The sequence below is a fragment of the Chlorocebus sabaeus genome, chromosome 13, assembly GCF_047675955.1.
Source record: "Chlorocebus sabaeus isolate Y175 chromosome 13, mChlSab1.0.hap1, whole genome shotgun sequence".
NCBI classification, from domain to species: domain Eukaryota; kingdom Metazoa; phylum Chordata; class Mammalia; order Primates; family Cercopithecidae; genus Chlorocebus; species Chlorocebus sabaeus.
In genome coordinates this window covers 41,574,047-41,593,765 of record NC_132916.1, presented here as the reverse complement: position 1 = coordinate 41,593,765, position 19,719 = coordinate 41,574,047, and the positions used below count along the sequence as shown (strand labels likewise).

Genomic DNA, 19,719 nt, shown 5'->3' with positions numbered 1-19,719 from the left:
GTTACATGAGTAATTTCTTTAGTGGTGATCTGTGAGATTTTGGTGCACCCATCAGCCATGTATAGACTGCACCATATTTGTAGTCTTTTATCCCTCACCCCGCTCCCACTCTTTCCCCTTAGTCCGCAAAGCCCATTGTATCGTTCTTATGCCTTTGTGTTCTCATAGCTTAGCTCCCACTTATCAGTGAGAGCATACGATGTTTGGTTTTCCATTCCTGAATTACATCACAACCCCCCTTTTCTTTTGAATTAACAAATCGCAACAACTGAGGAACTAACATTGAGAATGGCTCAGGAGTATCAATTCCATTCGATAAATTTCATTCAATATCAATTTATTGAATGGAATCCATTCAATACACTTTCCTAGGTGTCTATGTATATTCAGCTCTGTGGTGGATGCAATTGGGAATAAAAAAGAAGTAAATTATGTAATCAATACCCTAAAGTAAGTTATCAAATATTGAGGTATCAAGGTTTCTATCACTAGAGAGTTAAAGGCTATTACAAGCATGACATGTTTTTATAATATTAGAGGGTGATGATAATATGTTTATTTCTGATTTGTATCTCAAGTTCCAAAGAAATAAACTGAAAATCAACTTAAAGACTAGTAGAAATAATAGGATTTGGAAGATTTTTAAAAAATTAATGTACAGACATGAAAACTTGTCTTGTATATCAATATATAACATTAAAACAAAAGAATATAATAAGATCATAATTCCGACATTTTATAAGATATTCACAAATTAACATAGTTTTTATTGATACAGGAATAAACCTGTGAGTAAAACAGAATACAACAAAAGAAAACCATGTACATAAAGGAATGTAAAATATGATAAAGATGATAATTCAAAGCAATGAGTTGCTATCCATTTAGAATAAAAAATTACTACATAACTGCCAGATTCAAATAAATTTCAGGATATATTTTGTAAAAGGGTATGACTTTTGATTGAGTGCGACAGCTCATGCCTGTAATTCCAGGACTATGGGAGGCTGAAGTGGACAGATCCCTTCAGCCCAGGAGTTGAGACCACCTGGGCAACATGGTGAGACTCCCATCTCTACAACAAATACAAAAATCAGCTGGGCTTGGTGGCGTGCACCTGTAGTCCCAGCTATTCAGGAGGCTGAGGTGGGAGGATTGATTGAGCCAGGAGGTCGAGGCTATAGTCAGTTGTGATCATACCACTGTGTTCCAGCCTGGGTGACTCTGTTTCTAAAAAACAAAAACAAAGGTTTACTTAAATACAAACAGAAACAAAACAAAGCAAGAGTTTACCTCATAAAAATATTAGAAGAAATTAGGGGTGACTGTTTCTGTAATCTTGAAGTGGAAATGCCTTAAAAAGCCTAATTAAAAAATTTAGACTCCCTAAAAAGAAATTATCAATAAATTTGACTACTTTCAAACTTAAACTGTTATGACAACAGAATACAATAACCGCAAAGCCAAAAAGTGGAAAAAAGTATTATACATGATAAATAATGTTTTCCCTGATACACATAAAAGCACGTAAGATGAATTTAGAATATAAACAGCCACTTCAAAAAAGAAGTATAAGTTTCCATCAACCAATGAGTGGATAAAAAATGTGATATATACACACCATGGAATACTACTCAGCCATAAAAAGGAATGAAATAATGTCTTTGCAGCAACTTGGATGGAGCTGGAGGCCATTATTCTGTGGAGGCCATTATTAGGCCAGGAATAGAAAACTGAATACAGTATATTCTCACTTATAAGTGGTAGCTAAGCTATGGGTACACAAAAGCATACAGACTGGTATAATGGACTTTGGAGACTCAGGAGAGGGAGGGAAGGAGAGGAGTGAGGGATGAAAAACTACATGTTGGGTACAATGTATACTACTTGGGTGACAGGTGCACTAAGATCTCAGACTTCACCACTATACAATTTATCTATGTAACTTGTACTCCCAAAGATATTGGACATACATACATACATATATATAATAAATGACTGAAAAGCATGTGATAGGGTATGCAACCTCACAGCAACCACAGAATTGCAGAATAAAAGCAAATTATCAATTTTTCTTCTATCAAATTGGCAAAGATAAAAACATTTATAGTTGGAAAAAGTATGCGTAAACTGCCATTTTCATGAATTGTTGTTTGGATGTAAATGGATAAATTTCTAGAAAAGAATGGGTTATTAAATGTCAAAATTGAAAGAGAAAATATACCTCTCTTTCAATTTTCAAATTATCAAATATATCAAATTTTTCTGAAAATATTATTGCATAACTAACCAAAGATATGTATGCAAAAGGCTGTTAATAGCAAGTTGGGACATAATACTACTAATACATTTCTAAGTGCCTGCACTGCACTATAATCATTAATGCATTTAACTGAATCTTCACAGAAGCTTATGAATTAAGTATTATCCTACTTATGTCCTGGATGCGACCACTAAGTTTAGATGGCACAGGCAACTTTCAGAATATCACACTGGGAGCAAATATCATGTGAAATTAAAATACAGATCATTCTGCTCTGTTCCGTTTATTAGGAAAGGAAGTACAGAATGAAATTAGTTCTGGCTGAGGTGGGCAGAATAGGAAAGCTTATCTCAAGAAGTAGGTATTAGGTTAAGAAAACTTGAGATCTGGGACTGAATTTGACTCTTGGAAGCAGATAATTGGAGCAGTTGGAGCTAAGGTAAACCAGCGGGGATCCTAATGTTCAAAATGAAAAATGTGATTTGGTGGAGATTATGGAAGGCATCTGGTTAAGAGCACAGGTTCTGGAGGCAATCACTCTGCCCCCTTCAAATCCTAATCCAGGTAATTTACTAAACTTCCCTGTGCCTCAGCTGTAAAATGAGGTTAATTATAGCACCTACCTTATAGGGTTGCTGAGATGATTCAATCAGATTTAGTGTAAAACACCTGTAAGAGTGCCTGGAACACAGCAATACTTCAATAAATGTTAGCTATTGTAATTGTGAGGAGAAGAATGGAGAATGAGTGGAGATTAAGGAAGAGTGTTGACAAAATCTGCCTTATCAGAAACTCTTAGACCTGACTGTAGGGCTACCTTGCGCAAGACCACTTGATGGTCTCACTTAGCCCGTTAAATTTCCTCCTGAGAAGAGCCATCGGAAGGACTCACTACTGCTACAATGTGACTATGATCATCAGGAAATATCTCTGCTCTCCTACTGTTTAAAATGGAAGACAAAAACTACCCAGCATCCACCCTTTTGCTTTTATGAGCTAAGATGCATATCTGAAGGGGTAGGAAAAGATTCAGTTTTGAACTCATTGTCTCTCACCTGATTTTTATTTGATTGTGATTCAACCACCTTTTGAACAAAATCATGAAAACAAAGTACTGTTAAGCACTTGGTTGCAAAATTCATCAACAGATAGAATTCTTACTATCTAAATGTTTATTATCTAAAAACAAAAGCAAATAATCATCCTTCTTCTTTACCTACAAATATAATCAGTTAGGGAATGGAGTTTAAAGGAATCCTCACTCATGCTTCAAATTTAAGAAAAAAATAGGCAACATTTGTTCTTTGGTTCTTGAGTCTGATTACTTTTCAAGTCAACCTACACAATATTAAGCCATCGGATAATGTTTTCAAGGGACTTCTGAAGCTTCCTTATGTGGGAAACCACTTGGAATTAATGGATTTACTCCTTTAGCATATCAGTATTTATTGAACACCTATTTCTATCAGGCAGTGTTCTAGGTGCTGAGGATGGAGTGAAGAGCCAAATGGATAGAAAGGAGGAGCATGCTCGGTGAGCTCGGTGAGCTCAGTGACAGAATGCAGCTCTCTTCTCTCTACCAAGCACGGAACACTATGTGGGTACTTACCTGATTATGTGATGGCCCAGTATTGCCATCCTTTATAAACTGTCTTGTTTATGAAGGACTCTATTCAAATTATGACCAGAGAGATAATGAGCAATTTATAGATCTTTGTCCTTAGTTCCCATTTCTTTTGTTTTCCTCCAGTATAAAAAAGTTCTATGCACATTCACCCTAGAACTTAAAGTATTAAAAAAAAAATCTAAAAAAAAAAAGTTCTTAAAATTTGTATGTGAGGGATAAAAGAGTGATCTTATGTTTTACTATATACCAATTTGCATTTTCTCCCTGCTCTTAATTTTAAAAAGGAAAAGTCTGAACACAATTCATCACTAACCTAGGAGTCCTTTGACTAGATTAACTGACCAATGCCACAGGATTATTTAATTCTGCGTGAGACTGTCTCTCTATAGCCACACTCTTACTCCCACCTTTGTAGTTCCTGCAAAGTTCTTAGACATTGTATCTATAATTTGCGTTATATCTATAATTTGTCTGGTAGTGATGAATTTAATGCCTTTAAAACATTTGGCTCCTTACTTTACGTTACAAAATGCTGAGGAGAACATTATTTCAGGAAGCTTTTAAAAAATGTGTGTTAGTTACACGGAACCCAGTACTGATAGCTGGTGTTTACTACCTCCTCCTTCATTTCAGGGCCAGCAGCTTGACCTTGGCACACCACATAATCTGAGTGAACTGGTAAGTAATTTCTTCAATTGTCAAGACTTTTACAATGTTTGTGTTGATAATGAAGGGACAATGATCAAGTTTTATCACAGTAAGAATTGCTAAGTAAAATCTCATTTATCCTTGCTGGAAGAAGACCAATTGAAAATAATGAGAAGTCTGAATTTATATAAAAATGAAGTGTGTGGAAGTGGAAACAGCACAGGACCAATCCAAGTGCATGATTTTGTCTCTATATAACTGTGTGGCTTTGGACAAATGACTTAATTTTTCTGAGATTTAGTTTTATTATGTGTTATTTGAGATCATCTCTAATATTTCTTCTAACAGTTACGTTGTATGGTTTTATTACTGTTCTGCACATGTATTCATTTGTTTACCAAGTGTTTAGTGACTTAAGGTATAAGTATGCACAAGGCACTGTGCCAGGAACTAGAAATTTAACAATGAAAGAAACAGGGCCTCTGTTTAAAAGGACTCTCAACCTTTTTGAGATACATACTTGAAACCAGAGAGATAGACATATGCATAAAATTATGGCCAGGCAGCATCATCAGAACCAGAATTATGGTGTGGGTGAGGAGTGAAAAGAGAATACACAAGAGTAAAAGGCACCTCACTTGCCTGCAAAGCCTTCAAACTAAAACTAGAAAGAGGAAGCGTTTTCCAGATGGACTAGAGGGGAAAAGGCATATTGATCAGAGAAGGCCCTTTGTGTCAAGAAAGCCGTTTGTGTCACAAAGGTGTTAAGTAGCCTAAGTTGTGAAGGAAACTGAGTATTTCAGCTTGCTTGGAAAATGGGGTACATGTATAGAGGGTAGGGAGGTGGAAGACCAATTGCCAAGTTACATGGAGCCAGATCATGAAGGGCTTTGTCTGCCATGCTTGCTAAGTTAGTCTTAACTCACAAGGTGATGGAGAGACATATAGAATTTTAGGTAAGAGAAGAGTGTGACCAGGTTTTTTTTTTTTAAAAAGTCACTCCAAATGTGGGAACAAGAGGGGTCCCCCCTAAGGTTTTTGGCAAGTGGTAAATGGCAAAGCAGAAAACTGAGGCAGTGAGTGATGAACCCAGATGGATTTTAGTTAATGACCAGATAAGTCAATAGGACTTGGTGATGGGTTTTCCATGAGAGGGGAGAGTGGGGTGAGAGAAGAAGACACCCTGGTTCCTGGCTTGGACAACTCAGGAGAATGTAGCATGTTAATGGGAAACACAGGAGAAAGAGCAAATTTAAAGGTGGAAAGTGAGGAATTGAATTCCACATGATGAATTTGAAGTGCTTGTAGGAACTTAAATGGAGACATCTAATGAACCAGTGGATATCTGGGTCTGGGGCTCAGGAAGGAGCCTCAGCTGCAGTTAGAAGTTTGGGGGATATCAACATCGAGATCACTTGAAGCTGAGGTAGGCGATGAACTCGCTCCAGGAGAACTAGAAGAGTGAGGGGAGAAAAAGCTGAGGATAGAACACAAACACCAAAGGGGTGGAGAGAGGCAAAAAGAGATGGCAAAGGAGACTGAGCAGGAAGAAAAAGGAATCCAGGTGCCACCGTGGCCTGTGGAAGGAATGGTCAAGACAGGCACAGCTGAATCAAGTAAGGTAAGAAAAAATGTGTCAAATCTGTCCAATAGCAGGTCAGGGCAACTCAAGGTTTTCAGGGCAGCTATGGGGTGAAAGCTGCTAGTAGGCAGCTTACTCCCCAGACTGTCTACCTATTTAGGTTTTGACATGCTACCATCTGGTTGAATCTCCAGTTTTGAGTTTTGCTTGATATGTGAGGACACCTTAAGGACCCAGGATATACTCAATGCCACATTGTCCTGGGCTTTACCTTTGACAGCTACCCAGTGTACAGTGTCTTCCCTGAAGGTTGGCTGTTCTCTGGTTTCCAGGCCTGCCCATGCCAGGCTTAACTCCACTCAGCAACTCTGCTGCTCTGCAGTGAGCCACAAGCCTTGTTCTACCTGTAGATACAACAGCTCTGTTTGGAATCCCAAAATCCCAGATCCTTTGGAGGCCTCAGGTTTCTTGGTAGATTTCTATTTCGAAAACACAGGGTGATGCTTTTTGTTACTACATTGTACTTTCAGGTAACAAGAAAAAGTCCCATCTCTTCAATCACTCACCATTGTCTGTTATTGTCTCCTGCAGTGCATCCAAGGATGTCACTTTTGGAACTCTGTAGATCAGAAAAACTGTGCTTTAAAGTGTGTAAGTATTAATTAGGTTTCTATTTTGATACTGGTGTTTCTTTCAAGAGGAAAGTTGTGTAAGAGAATTCCCATTTGCATTTCCATTGGCTTTCAACTAGTTTGCTTGACCCCAAGACAAAACAAAACAAAACAAAACAAAACTGAAAAACTGATAGCCTGGATAATACACAGTAATGGAAAAGAGATTGAGATTAACATTTTTAATGCAACTAGAGGTCATGGAAGGTTATTGCAAATCACAGAACCCAGGAATGCTCAATTGCTCCAAAACTATAAATGTCTTGTAGTGGAATGTTCGGTATTTGTTAAATTTCCTAGGCCTATGCTTCTCAAATTTTAATGTGCAATTATCTGGGATCTTATTAAAATGCTGATTCTGATTCAGTAGGTCTTGGGTGGGCCCTGAGATGCTGTGCTTGTAACAAGCTCCCAAGTGTTGAAATGCTGGTGGTTCCCAGACCACATTTTGGATACCAGGGTCATAGGTCATGTTCAAAGTTTCTATGTAGAAAATATGGTAGGTATCTAATTCAGCGCCACAAACATCTGGTTTATTCCACTTTATGTAGGAAATACATCCCCAGATACTTTATTTTTCATTTTATTATGTAGCCTGGCTTTTGCCACTCAGTGTGTAATTTAAGGTACCTAACCCCTTGGTACTTTACATTCCTCATCCATTTTAGGATAATGAGAGAATCTTTCTTCTAAAGATAGAGCCTGTCGTGTTGTAACTACTCCGATCACATGATTAAGAATTTTGCCTTTTAAAAGTGGGTTCCCTTGTTCAGATTGTTCATGTCAGGGTTGTTAAATCAATAAGAATTGTGGTAATGCTGGGGAATCCTAATGCCGTTTTCTATTAATGAGTTAAATTACAACATGAGATTTAAATAATGCTTTAACCTCTTTTTATATGCATAGTTTTTAGAGCATATTCATAGTTTTTCTTATATAGTGTGTCCTTGCAAACTTCTCTTATAGCAGTTACCTGTGCCCACTCTCACATTTGTGACTGAGTGCCTCACAGAATGGAAGTTACCAAAAGGTACAGCATATGCTAGCTGGACGTAGTAGCTATTAAATATTTCTCAGAAATTGCAACTCAGACAAATAATTTGTCTATTGTGTGTTTATATCTTTTATCCCAACATGTAAGCTCTGTTGGGGCAGGATGCTCTCCGTCTTTTTTAGATTGTTATCTCACTGAATATAGTGTGGGGCATATAGCAGCTGCTCAGTCAACATTTGCTGAAGGAATGAATGGGAAGCACCATTTGTTGCTGGGAAACAATCCAGGAGGCCGTGTGGCTGCTGCAGGGGCCAGCACAGGCAGAGGAATCTGCTGTCCTTTGCTAGCAAGAGCTACTGATGGTTTCATTTCCTGTTCTGTTTACCTTTGGCATTTGCAAATACTCCTTCACTCTCTTACTTGGTCCACCACGGATTACCTCAGCCTGCTGAGATTTTTCTGGTGGACATCATATTCTCCTGTTTTTCCAGTGATGCAAACAGCTTAATTTTTAGAGCTGTTTATACAGTGTCCTGCCTAGATGGGAGGTCCTGCTCTGGGCTCCTTTGTTTTTGTTGGCTTTTTGGTTGTTTATCAATGGTGGGGCAATAAATTAATTTGAAATGAATGTACAGCTCAGTATCACTAAAATTATTTACAACTTTCGAGATTATAAGTAGTCTTTTTTGTTTTTCTATGCAGAATGATACTTATGCCACCATTTGTGAGGTGAGTTGGCAATCACTAAAAAGATGTCATTAAGCCACATGTCTTTATCTCTGGTCTCCAAAAAGTTTTTAAAACAGGAGTGAAGAAATCTAAGGTATTCTCAGTGCACTGAGACATTCTTCGTGGAAGTGTTATTATTCTGAGTATACAAATGACTGTAAAATTCAATTTTGGCACAAATATTTACTGTTTTATGTGTCTATGTGCGTGTATATAATATATATGTTCCTAGGTACATATACACACATTCACCATATGTATATATGTATATTACTGTAATCTGGTTTGGGAGGTTATAATCCCTGGACTCTGGGCAGAGTTGGAGTTGGGGTAATGGAGGGGAGAGAAGGAAGAGGCACATTCAGAGATATCTCTGCTGACTCCGTTTTCTTCCCCACAATGTATAGTGCTCTATCATTAAATATAGGACATGAAAAGAGAATGCTTTAATTGCAACTTTCTTTCTTTCTTTCTTTCTTTCTTTTTTTCTTTCTTTTCTTTCTTTCTCTCTCTCTCTCTTTCTTTCTCTCTTTCTCTCTCTCTCTTTCTTTTCTTTCTTTCTCTTTCTTTCTTTCTTTCTTTCTTTCTTTCTTTCTTTCTTTCTTTCTTTCTTTCTTTCTTTCTCTCTTTCTTGCTCTATTGCTTTCTTTCTTGCTTTCTCCCACTCTTTCTCCCTCCTTTCTCTCTCTCTTTCTTTTCTTTCTTTCTTCCCACAGTCTCACACTGTCACCCAGGGTGGAGTGCAGTGGTGCATTCTTGGCTCACTGCAACCTCTGCCTCCCTGGTTTAAGTTATTTTCCTGCCTCAGCCTTCCGAGTAGCTGGGGCTACAGGCACGCGCCACCATAACTGGCTAATTTTGTATTTTTAGTAGAGATGGGGTTTCATCATGTTGGCCAGGCTGGTCTTAAACTCCTGATTTCAAGTGATCCACCTGCCTCAGCCTCCCAAAGTGCTGGGATTACAGGCATGAGCCCCCAGGCTTGGCCGCAATTTTCTTTCTTATGCAACAAAATCCTTTGCCAACATTTTGCAACATAGCTTCTCCCTACCCCTTCTCCCAATCGTAAGCGATGTCTCACATTGCCCTGCCCAGGTGTACTTATGGTCCTCTAAGCAACCTCTGCTGCACTTGATTTTCTCTTTTTCAAAGAGACCTTGACGTTTTGATGTTTCCTACTTAGTCGTCAGCTGAGCTTATCTGTCCTGTATTTCATCCCTTCAAAATAAGGTTATTTGACAATAGGTGATATGAAGAAGCTACATTATTTATGAGTTTAAAACCTATGTTCGCTGGGTATGGTGGTGTGCACCTGTAGTCCCAGCTATTTGGGAGGCTGAAGTAGGAGGGTTGCTGGAGGTCAGGACCTTGAGAGCATCCTGGGAAACATAGCACGACTGTTCCTTAAAGAAAAAAACTTTAAAACCTATGTTGTATTCTTTTTAAATATCCTTGAAACTGGTAACCACAGCCTGGGGAAGGAGTATAAATTATCGTTCATTAGTAAAACAGAAAAATTCCCTCTTAATAGAGAACAAAAATACAAACAAAAAATTAAATTGGCATGTTTTCTCAGTTGTTACTGGTTGGTTATAAAAATCACATCTGAGCAATTTTTCTTGGGAGTGGGTGGAGGTGAGGGTTGGGTAAGAAGAGAGAAAATAGAGGAGACAAATCACCCATATGTAAAGAGACAATTAAAGGTCTCTCCTGATTGACAGAAAAAAAAAATTGCCTGCGAATCTTTTTATGTGATGAAAGCAAAATTACCCCAAAGAATAGTCCCTAGGATAAATGTGCCAGTGTCAGGAAAATCAGGGAGAGAGAGCCTTTAAAGCATCAAAGAAACCCAGGATTAGATTTGTAGTGTGCTAATTCTTTGTTAATCATTATGCTGCTCAGTTTTCTGTGCTTATATAGTATAAATCTTTCCTCTCAGTGTTATAACTTGTATAACTATTCTTTCTCTTTATACTTTGCTGTTTTACACTTTAAAATGTTTCACTTAAAGTAGAACTGAACAGGAATATGTGCTATATGTATATCTATCTATATCTATCTATCATGTATCTATCAGTCTATCATCTATCCATCCTATCTATCTATCTATCTATCTATCTATCTATCTATCTATCTATCTTTGTTTCTGTCACCTCAGTTGTCCACACCTTTAGGAAATCAGACTCCTTACTCATTGGTGTTTGAACATAGGAAGGTTGTCATTTTTGCAATTCGTATTTGTTGGAAGGAATAATCTTGAAAGTGATAGCTCAGTGAAACAGAACTTGGAAAATGATGATAGCTAGTGAGATGGCTTATCTCTGATAATTTAAAATGCAAATTAGATCTTATCATCGCATCTTGGCCTTTGGCTATGTAGCTATATATAGAATGAAACAATAGAATATATATATATTTATATATATAATATACAATAGTCAAAATAGATCTTATTATAGCCAATTGGTCTTATTGTACCTGAAACATTTCAATGGCTTTTTACTGCTCTTTGGAAAGAATTACAAACTACAAAGGTCTACCAGCTCCACTGCCTGCCTGTCTTGACTTCATCTCACATTCTCCCCTTGGTCTCTGTGCTTGCCACACTGCCCTTTCCCTTGACATAGAAGACACATTCCTGCCTCAAAGTATTCATACTGTTGTTGCTTCTGCTTTTGCCCAGATCTCTGCAAGCCCAGCTCCTCCTGATGACTGAAGTCTTGGCTTGGATCACCCTAATAAAGTCTCCTTCTCCACCTAGCTATACCTGTGGCTTTGACTTATTTTCTTCCTAGCAATTTTCATTATCAGAATTATTTTTTCTTGTTAAAAATTTGTCACTCAGTTATTATCTACCTCCTTCTAAGGGAAGTCCTATAAGGCGGGGAATTTAACTTTCTTGCTTACTGTCGTATTCTTAGACTCCACAACCATGCTTGGCATGGAAAAGGCCAATTGTTCAAATATTCTGAATGAATGAATGAATAATTTTTAAGGGAACAATGCCTCAATTCATATGGAGGGCAGTGGGGGAGGCTTCCTTGTGTTACAGAAGCTGGAAAGGGCACTGGCAGCCTATGTGCCAGTCTGGGAAACCAAGGGTGGAGCCAGAGAGGCAATAAAGATGGGCTGACTACGATGAGGAAGATGGGAATGTGGATGGGAACAGAGAGAGCTAGCTGAGGTAGCCCCTGGGAAGAGTAAACTTGGCCTCCACTGTGGAAATGGCAGCTCAGTAACGTGGAATGTTCCACATCAATGTCCCATCCAGGGGCTTCAGGCTCAAATTCTGTAAATTCCTTAAATCCAACCATCTTTAGATTCTCTCCAGGCAACTGAAGCTTGAGAAACAGTGGATAACTTTATTTGAAGTCCAATATTGAATTGCCACCATGGTTCAGGGAGGGGTGAAAGGAGGTGAAAGGAGGGGAGGAGAGAGAGAGAGAGAGAGAGAGAGAGAGAGAGAGAAGGAAACGTAGTTGTTAGCTTTATCTCCACTTGAGATAACTTTTAAACTCCCAGAAGGATGGGAATTTTATTATCTATTTCCCCTGAACATGTCAGAAAAAACAGGACCACAATTCCCTTGATTGTCAGGACTAGCTATATTTCAAAATAATCTGTATTTCCAAATACATCTCCCCTCTTCTCCTTAGTTTTCTTTTATGGAAAAAAACCCCTCATATTATATAATAATTTTTCTGTAAATTGGTTTGTTTATTCTCTGCAGTTAATAAATATGTTGAATGCTTCACTAAAATATGTAAACAGGATGTGAAACGTATACTAAACATTGAAATTAAATAATTCCAAACCCAAACTAAGGTATTTAAATTAATCCTTAACTAAGCAAACCTGGGTTTATCAGGCACCCTTCCTTTCAGTGTGCAAATCAAACGTTGAACTGTTCATATTTGCAAGTTATAGTTCTTCTTTTTAGGGCAAATGTATTGTGCCTGCTTTCTGCTATTACTATGAGAAACTATACCATGTTGTCCTAGGTATTGTAGTTACATATTGAAAGACAGCAGGGAGATTGATCATGATTGTGTTGTGGTTTTACAATATGTGCCTTTTCTGCAAGTATGTGTGTGTGTGTGTGTTTTGTAGCTGATGTTAATGCATCTGTTAAGAGTTGCAGGAAATTTGTGTTTCAGTCATCAAGTTATGTACTGTATTTTTCATTTATGAGATAAAATGTAAATATCATTACGTTTTCATCGATTTTAAAACTCAACATTGGTATAAAGATATTCATTAAAATGTTCAGCTACTATACAAATTTATAGTCAACTTTTAATTTTCCAAGGAAGACTGGGATATATAAAATGAGTAGTTAATCCCTAAACATCATTTTACTCTAAAGTTTTAGGTTTTAAGCTCATTAAAACATTGACCAAGATGGCAAGCAGATAATTGTACTGCTAAGCTCAGTGTTTTTTCAAACTATATGATGTGCCACATTAGAAGGTCATCAAATCAATTCAGCCAACCAAGAGTCGCATTAAACAAAATGAAACAGTAGAATAGAATATCATTGTACATATAAGAGCACATCACAGAAAAGGAGTTTCTTTTGGGGACAATGAAAATGTTCTAAAATTAGATTGTGGTGATTATTGCACAACTCTGAATATTCTAACAGCACTAAACTGTGTACTTTAAATAAGTGAGTTTACGGCAGGTGAATGTATTTCAATAAAACTTCTAAAAATGGAGGAAAAAATAAGGATCATTTCAGGAATCTTTTTTTCAACATGTATGTGTGTACTTAGTTGTTTTGTTAAATTATTTTTTGCTGTGGAGCATGTTCAGAAGTTTGGGAAGCGCCAGTCTAGCAAGTGGGAATTTTACTGCAGGGGAAATAGTTGACATAAACATGTACTTGCGTGTTAGGCACTCAAAGTTAGGCACTCAGAGTAGATTTCAAAGATTTACTCACATATTGGGCAAAGATATACTTGCATATTAGACATTTGGATTTCAAAATTTAGTTGAAGCTTATCAGCAAAACCAGTACCAAGCCTGCCCTGACTGTCATGCTCTCTGTCTTCCACAGCGGGAGTCGTGTGAGGTTGGCTGCAGCAGCGCGGAAGGTGCATATGAAGAGGAAGTACTGGGTAAGAAGACACACATGACTTTTAAAAAATAGGCTGCACCACTCTAGTGACTTGTACCTTTGTAAAGATAATGAAACACCTCTCAAAACATCTTGACTTCTACATCTCAGTATGATCAAAAATATCTACTTAGAGAATTCAATAATTTCAAACGTATAGGCCATTCTGATAAAGATTCAGCAAGATTCTTCTTTCAGAACAAAAAAGAGGAAACAGTACATGATTAATGTTTAGGACCAGATTTTGTCCTCAAGTTCAGTAGGTACACTCACTTCTGTCTTAATGACAGGCAAATGTACATCCTGAGCAGACTTGATGTCAGAGAATGCCACTGTTTTAATGACTGGAAAGTATACGCATGTTGTATTGAATGTACCTTTCATTATTCAGCTAACAGTTATCCAATAGAGTGCCTACTGTGTGTATGACTCCCCAAAAGGCTCTAGGAATTTGTAAAATGTACAGAAGCTATGCTTCTCAGTGTTAGATTTTGAGCAAGTAGGGGCCTTGGGTGTTTATCAGCTCCCTCTGCCTGATTTCAGAGTAGGCTGGGCATGTCACAGTAGATTGGCCTTACAGTGTTAATTCTCCAGTAGTTTCTAAAAGTCCAATGCTTTGATAAGTCATAGCTTGGATGTCAGCAGATATCATTTCCAGAATTCCCTAGGGCATCCTCCCACCGAGATGTAGACAGTTCCCTTAAGTCTGAAGGATGCTTGGCTCTTCCATACATTGTAGTCCTTGACTCAGTGGCTTGTTCCTTGCTCTCAGTGGCTGATGGAAATTGGAAGGGGAATCTTGTCTTGCTGTTCTGATTTGCTTCTGCCCTTTAGTGTTCCACAAAAGACACCCTAGACATTTCTGTGGAGAAGTAGTGATACTACATTTTTTTTCTATGTTATGGGAATTAGCTGTGGATAAAATGTATATTTTATGGTTTCCAAGCTGTGCACTGATGTGCTCCAGGTCAGTACAGCAATCTCATGGGGAGCCATGGAGTATTTTAAACACTCAAGGCGGGAGCCATGGAGATTTTAAACACTCAAGGGGAACACAGAGATATGAGAAATCTGTTGGATGGTGATACCCAATCTGATCATAATATTGGAGGAGTTGTGCAGTAACCAACAGGTACACAGGCCCCATTAGTATGCAATTATTTTTATTTCAGGATGAAATAAATATACAGTTTTATCTTTCAATTTCTTATTTGTTTCAAATATCTACCAAATTGTTAGATACCAAATTGTTAGTCAATCTGGTATTAACACATACTTATTAAGTTATACTACTTAAAAAATGGAACTGTTAGAGAATTCTTTTGGTTCAGAGAACCATAAAAAATTTCTGAGAAACTAAGGACACCAGAACTGAGGAAGTGTGTAATCTTTTATTTACATTCCTTTATTATATTCTAAAATTATATAACCAGCTTAATTATACAATTCTGTTAGAATACAAGTGCAATCAATGCTTTATTTTTATTTTCTCATTGGCTATGGATCAGTGTCTATGTACCACTAACAAATGAGATGTACCAAGTCTAAATAAAAGCATTTTTACTTAAAGACCGTATCTGTAGTCTGTTATAATTAATCCTTTCATCCATGATCCTAAGACCTTATTTGTATTTAACTCATCTGATTTCTAGGTCATTTATCAGTGGGTATGCTATGTTCGTTTTAGATACCTCCCGTATCTCTTTTCACATGATGGAATATGATACTAGCTAATAACATATTAAAATAAATAAATAAACATACATATTTGCCTATACAAAATATAAATGCATACACACACACACACACACATATAAGAGACAGAGAGAGAGAGTCTCGCTCTATCACCAGTGGCACAATCACAGCTCACTGTAACCTCAAACACCTGAGCTCAAGCAATCCCCCTGCCTCAGCCTCCTGAGTAGCTAGGCATGAGTCACCATGCCTGTCCAAAAATAGCTATTTTTTATTAGGCATTTATGAGTTGACCACTTTTCTCATTAATTAATATGTGTTAGCTCCTTTTGTCCTCAGAGTTATACATACTATTATTAACCTCATTTTACAGGTAAGAAAATTGAGGTACAAAGTTTATATACTTGCTTGAGGCCACGTAGCTGGTAAGGGATATCTCTGAAATTATAACCCAGCTGCCTGGTAACAGAGCCTTTTCTTACCCACTCTGCCATGTACTGAAAATAGGACGGAGCTCAGTCTAGCTTCCCTTTTTCATTTGGCTCTCTCTTTGCCTTGATATTTTAGCATAAACCTACTTTACCTTTTTTTTTTCATATGTATCACCACGGCTTTGAAATATGTCTATGTTTAGCTATGATATTTACATTTACTTGTACTTATATAACTGATCACTTCTGCCTAGTTCTCAACTTTTGTCGTTTCTGATGCCTCCTGGTTATTTTTCCTCACTCTGCTGGTAACTCCATCATTGGAGTCCTCTTCAAGGTGTCCACAGCATACCTAATTCCTGCTATTGAGAGTCTCACAACAAGAGAGGGAAGGAAAGTGGAGCTGTGCTTTGCTTATTCAGTTATAATAGTCAAAAATGAACTATAAAAAGAAGAATCACTGAGAAAGGTTGTGCTAGGCCATTTTGTGAGCTAAGTCCTCAGATGACAATGGCTTTGATTTTTCTGGATTACAGAGTATGCACTTTAATTGGTCTATGTCGGTATCTGTAGTGATGAGAATTGTATCAATTTTCTCTTAATCAGAAAGAATGAGGTCCTGGGAGTTTGTATTTAACTATTTTAAGCTGCCTACCAAATTTACCATGCTTTCTCAACCAGAGTGCTGATTCTGTTTCTATGAAAGAAAGCTGAAGCATTAAATTCATCACAATTTTGGAAAAATATAAAAAGTAAAGTAAAATCATTTCTTCACAGTGACATACCATTCAGAAGTCTAGCCCTTTGTACCGTGCCTGGCAAGCAGCACCTGAGAAATACGTGCTGCCAATTGTAATATGTCTAGTGTTTAAACGTCCTGAAATATTTTATAATGTGAGATAGCCGATCATAGCGTCCTTTGGAGTAAAGGCAATTGCTCTGTACATATAAAAATTACTTGTTGTTAAGATGCACAGCAATAGTAGAGTTAGAGGATAAAATTTCAGAAACATATTGGGGTACACGTCCCAGGATAATGAATGGTTCTGTTGTGCCACTGACATGCTCTGAACACTGGGCCCCCCGGCCTGTAAGAGAGTAGTATTGTAAGAGAAAACTGGACAGCTCAGAACCCTCTGTGTCATCTGCCTGTAAAACAAAAACCTGAACAAAAAAATATTATGTTCAAAGATAACAACAAATTCTGTGGAAAAAAGACTGACAGACTGACTGATTGATTTTTAAAAATAAATTGAATATGCATACCATTGATTATTCAGGTGAGTTATTGTGGCAAGACGGTTTTAGCAAGAGAATACGGAGAGCCCTAGATGAGACAGGCACACACTCTCTTGTGCTGATGCACAGGAGTGCATGGTGAGTGAAATCTTCTTTTCTCCCCAGGAAATGCAGACCTTCCAACTGCGCCCTTTGCTTCTTCCATTGGAAGCCACGACATGACATTACGATGGAAATCTGCCAACTTCTCTGGAGTAAAATACATCATTCAGTGGAAATATGCACAACTTCTGGGAAGCTGGACTTATACTAAGGTATGAAAGACTGCCTTTGTACCTAAACCCAGACCCTTTCCCAATTTTTAAAAGCGCCAAATTTTTACTTATAGTTATAACCATAAAGGCCTTCTAGAAAAGATTCAACTGTAAGATGGGTAGTTGGATTAGATGAATTTTAATCTCAGCTACTCTGTAACATGTTAATGCTAAGCCTTAACATTAAGGCTTATTTTATAGGGAAAATATAATATTTATGTTATAAGGAAAATATAATGTTGGATGTATATACTATTCCTTCAGTGCAGCATCACATAACCGTTCACCCCATTAGTCATTATCTGCACATCCCAGCTAAAATGAGTCCAGCTAGGATGGAGGGCAGAAGAAAGATTCTCATGGGGGTTGTTGCAATTTAGAAGTACTGTCTATGGTGGTCATCCAGGACTGTGTCTTTTAGGGAAGCATGAGAAAGTTTAGAAAAAAAAATAGTCCCAAGATACTATGTGTACTAACATAGAAAAATTTAAGTCCTTGAGATTATAAATGCCAAATAATTGAGTCCATAATTTTGCTATTTCGAAGGGGAGAATTTCTGAGTGAATTCTGCATGCTGATGTCTGAATGGCTTAGCACTAAGCTCCAGGCCTCTATTTCATCTCTGTCAAGCCATCCATCTTCTACAAATTAATCTATGCTCTTGAGTCCCAATGTGGGGTGGTGATTCTATACATGCTGATTATTGATCACTCCTTGATCTAGACCGTGTCCAAACTGTCCTATGTGGTCGAGCCCCTGCACCCCTTTACTGAGTACATTTTCCGAGTGGTTTGGATCTTCACAGCGCAGCTTCAGCTCTACTCCCCTCCAAGTCCCAGTTACAGGACTCATCCTCATGGAGGTATGGTGTACACACATTGCTTATAAAAGGACATTATTGCAAAGCTTTGATTTAGTTTGTTTTTATTTTAAACAATGAAATAAATATAATCCTTCCTATTAATCGATCCATTCAACAATTGGGTACATAACTATGTGCTAGGTAGTATTCTAGGTACTCCCAATACCTTTAAGATCAAAAGAGACAATGACCCCTGCTCTTGTGGTGCTCACTTTCCTTTCTTTTTCTGAGACAGTCTTGCTCTGTTGCCCAGGCTGGAATGCAGTGGTATGATCTTGGCTCATTGTAACCTCCACCTCCCGGGTTCAAGTGATTCCCCTGCCTCAGCCTCCCAGAGCAGCTGGGACTCAGGCATGCACCACCATGCCTGGCTAAATTTTTGTATTTTTAGTAGAGATGGGGTTTTGCCATGCTGGCCAGGCTGATCTTGCACTCCTGACCTCAAGTGATCTGCCCGCCTCGGCCTCCCAAAGTGCTGGGATTATAGGCGTGAGCCACCTCGCCCAGCTGGAGCTCACATTTTGGTGGAAGAGGAATATTCTGCAATAAACATAAGAAATAAATAAAGTATATTGTAAGTGGGATGGTGCTGTGTGCTATAGTAAGAGGAATATTTTGAGCAGGGTTTTCCATTTAGGGGATTGGAAATAAAGAGTGAGGAGGGAAGGAGAGGCCAGTGGCAGTATGAAATAAGGTGGCCAGAATGAGCCTTGATGAGCTGGTGGGGTAAAGTTTGAGCAAAGACTTAAAGGAGGTGAGGAAGTCAACCACGCAGTTGTCTCAGATAGAGAGTTACAGGCAGAGGGATGGTTCATATGGAGGACCTAAGGCAAGAACATCCTTGGCCTGATCAAGGAGCAGCTAAGGGGCCCATGTGGCTGAACCAGAGTGAAGGAGGCAGAGCAGTAACAGCTAAGGTCAGAGAGATGGGGGCCAGATCTCAGTCTACCTCAGGGATCTTGGTAAGGAATGTGGCTTTTATTCTGGAAGGGGAGTCACTGTAAGGTTTTGAGGAGAGGAGTGACATGATCTGATGCAACTTGCTTTATACATTAAAAGGAAAACTGGCTGCTGTATGGAGAATGGACTCTGGGGTGTGGGAGAAAGCAGGAAGAACTGGTAGGAAGCCATGTGGTGACCCAGGTGAGAGGCCCAGGAGTGGTAGTGGTGTGGTATAGATATGTTTGAGTTCTATTTTTATTTCTTCATATAATTTTAGTCTTTTTATTGCCTAGGTTGTAAATTCTTTGGCTGTGGAAAAATAACATCTGTAAATAAGTTCACCTCCTTTTTTGTTTTATTTTTTTACTGGAAAGGTGGTTGTTTTTTGTATTATATTTTTAATATAATTGAAAGGAAGATTGGGCACTTTTTTCATTCATTCAAGTATTAATCAAGGACCTATTACATACCAGACATCGTTCTAGAAACCAAAGATGATAAAATCCTAACACTTATGGGGTTGCATTCCAGCTAGGGAAGACAGTCGGATAAGTAATTAAGTAAAGGTATTTGTTGGGTCATGAGAAGACCCAATGAATAGCA

At 38.1% G+C, this 19,719-nt stretch overlaps 1 protein-coding gene across 3 annotated transcripts in view; it reads left to right on the top strand.

Moving 5' to 3' along the window:
• The window catches only part of ROS1 (ROS proto-oncogene 1, receptor tyrosine kinase), a 148,630-nt gene that overhangs the window by 2,728 nt on the left and 126,183 nt on the right, over positions 1-19,719 (top strand). For 2 of the 3 annotated variants that reach the window (XM_038000982.2, XM_038000981.2), the window contains exons 2-7: positions 4,524-4,568; positions 6,712-6,771; positions 8,488-8,514; positions 13,574-13,634; positions 17,164-17,312; positions 18,036-18,174. In XM_038000982.2, coding sequence (XP_037856910.2) covers positions 4,524-4,568; positions 6,712-6,771; positions 8,488-8,514; positions 13,574-13,634; positions 17,164-17,312; positions 18,036-18,174 — 481 coding nt within the window. The remainder of the gene's footprint in view (positions 1-4,523; positions 4,569-6,711; positions 6,772-8,487; positions 8,515-13,573; positions 13,635-17,163; positions 17,313-18,035; positions 18,175-19,719) is intronic. The other variant, XM_038000980.2, reaches the window with a different exon arrangement.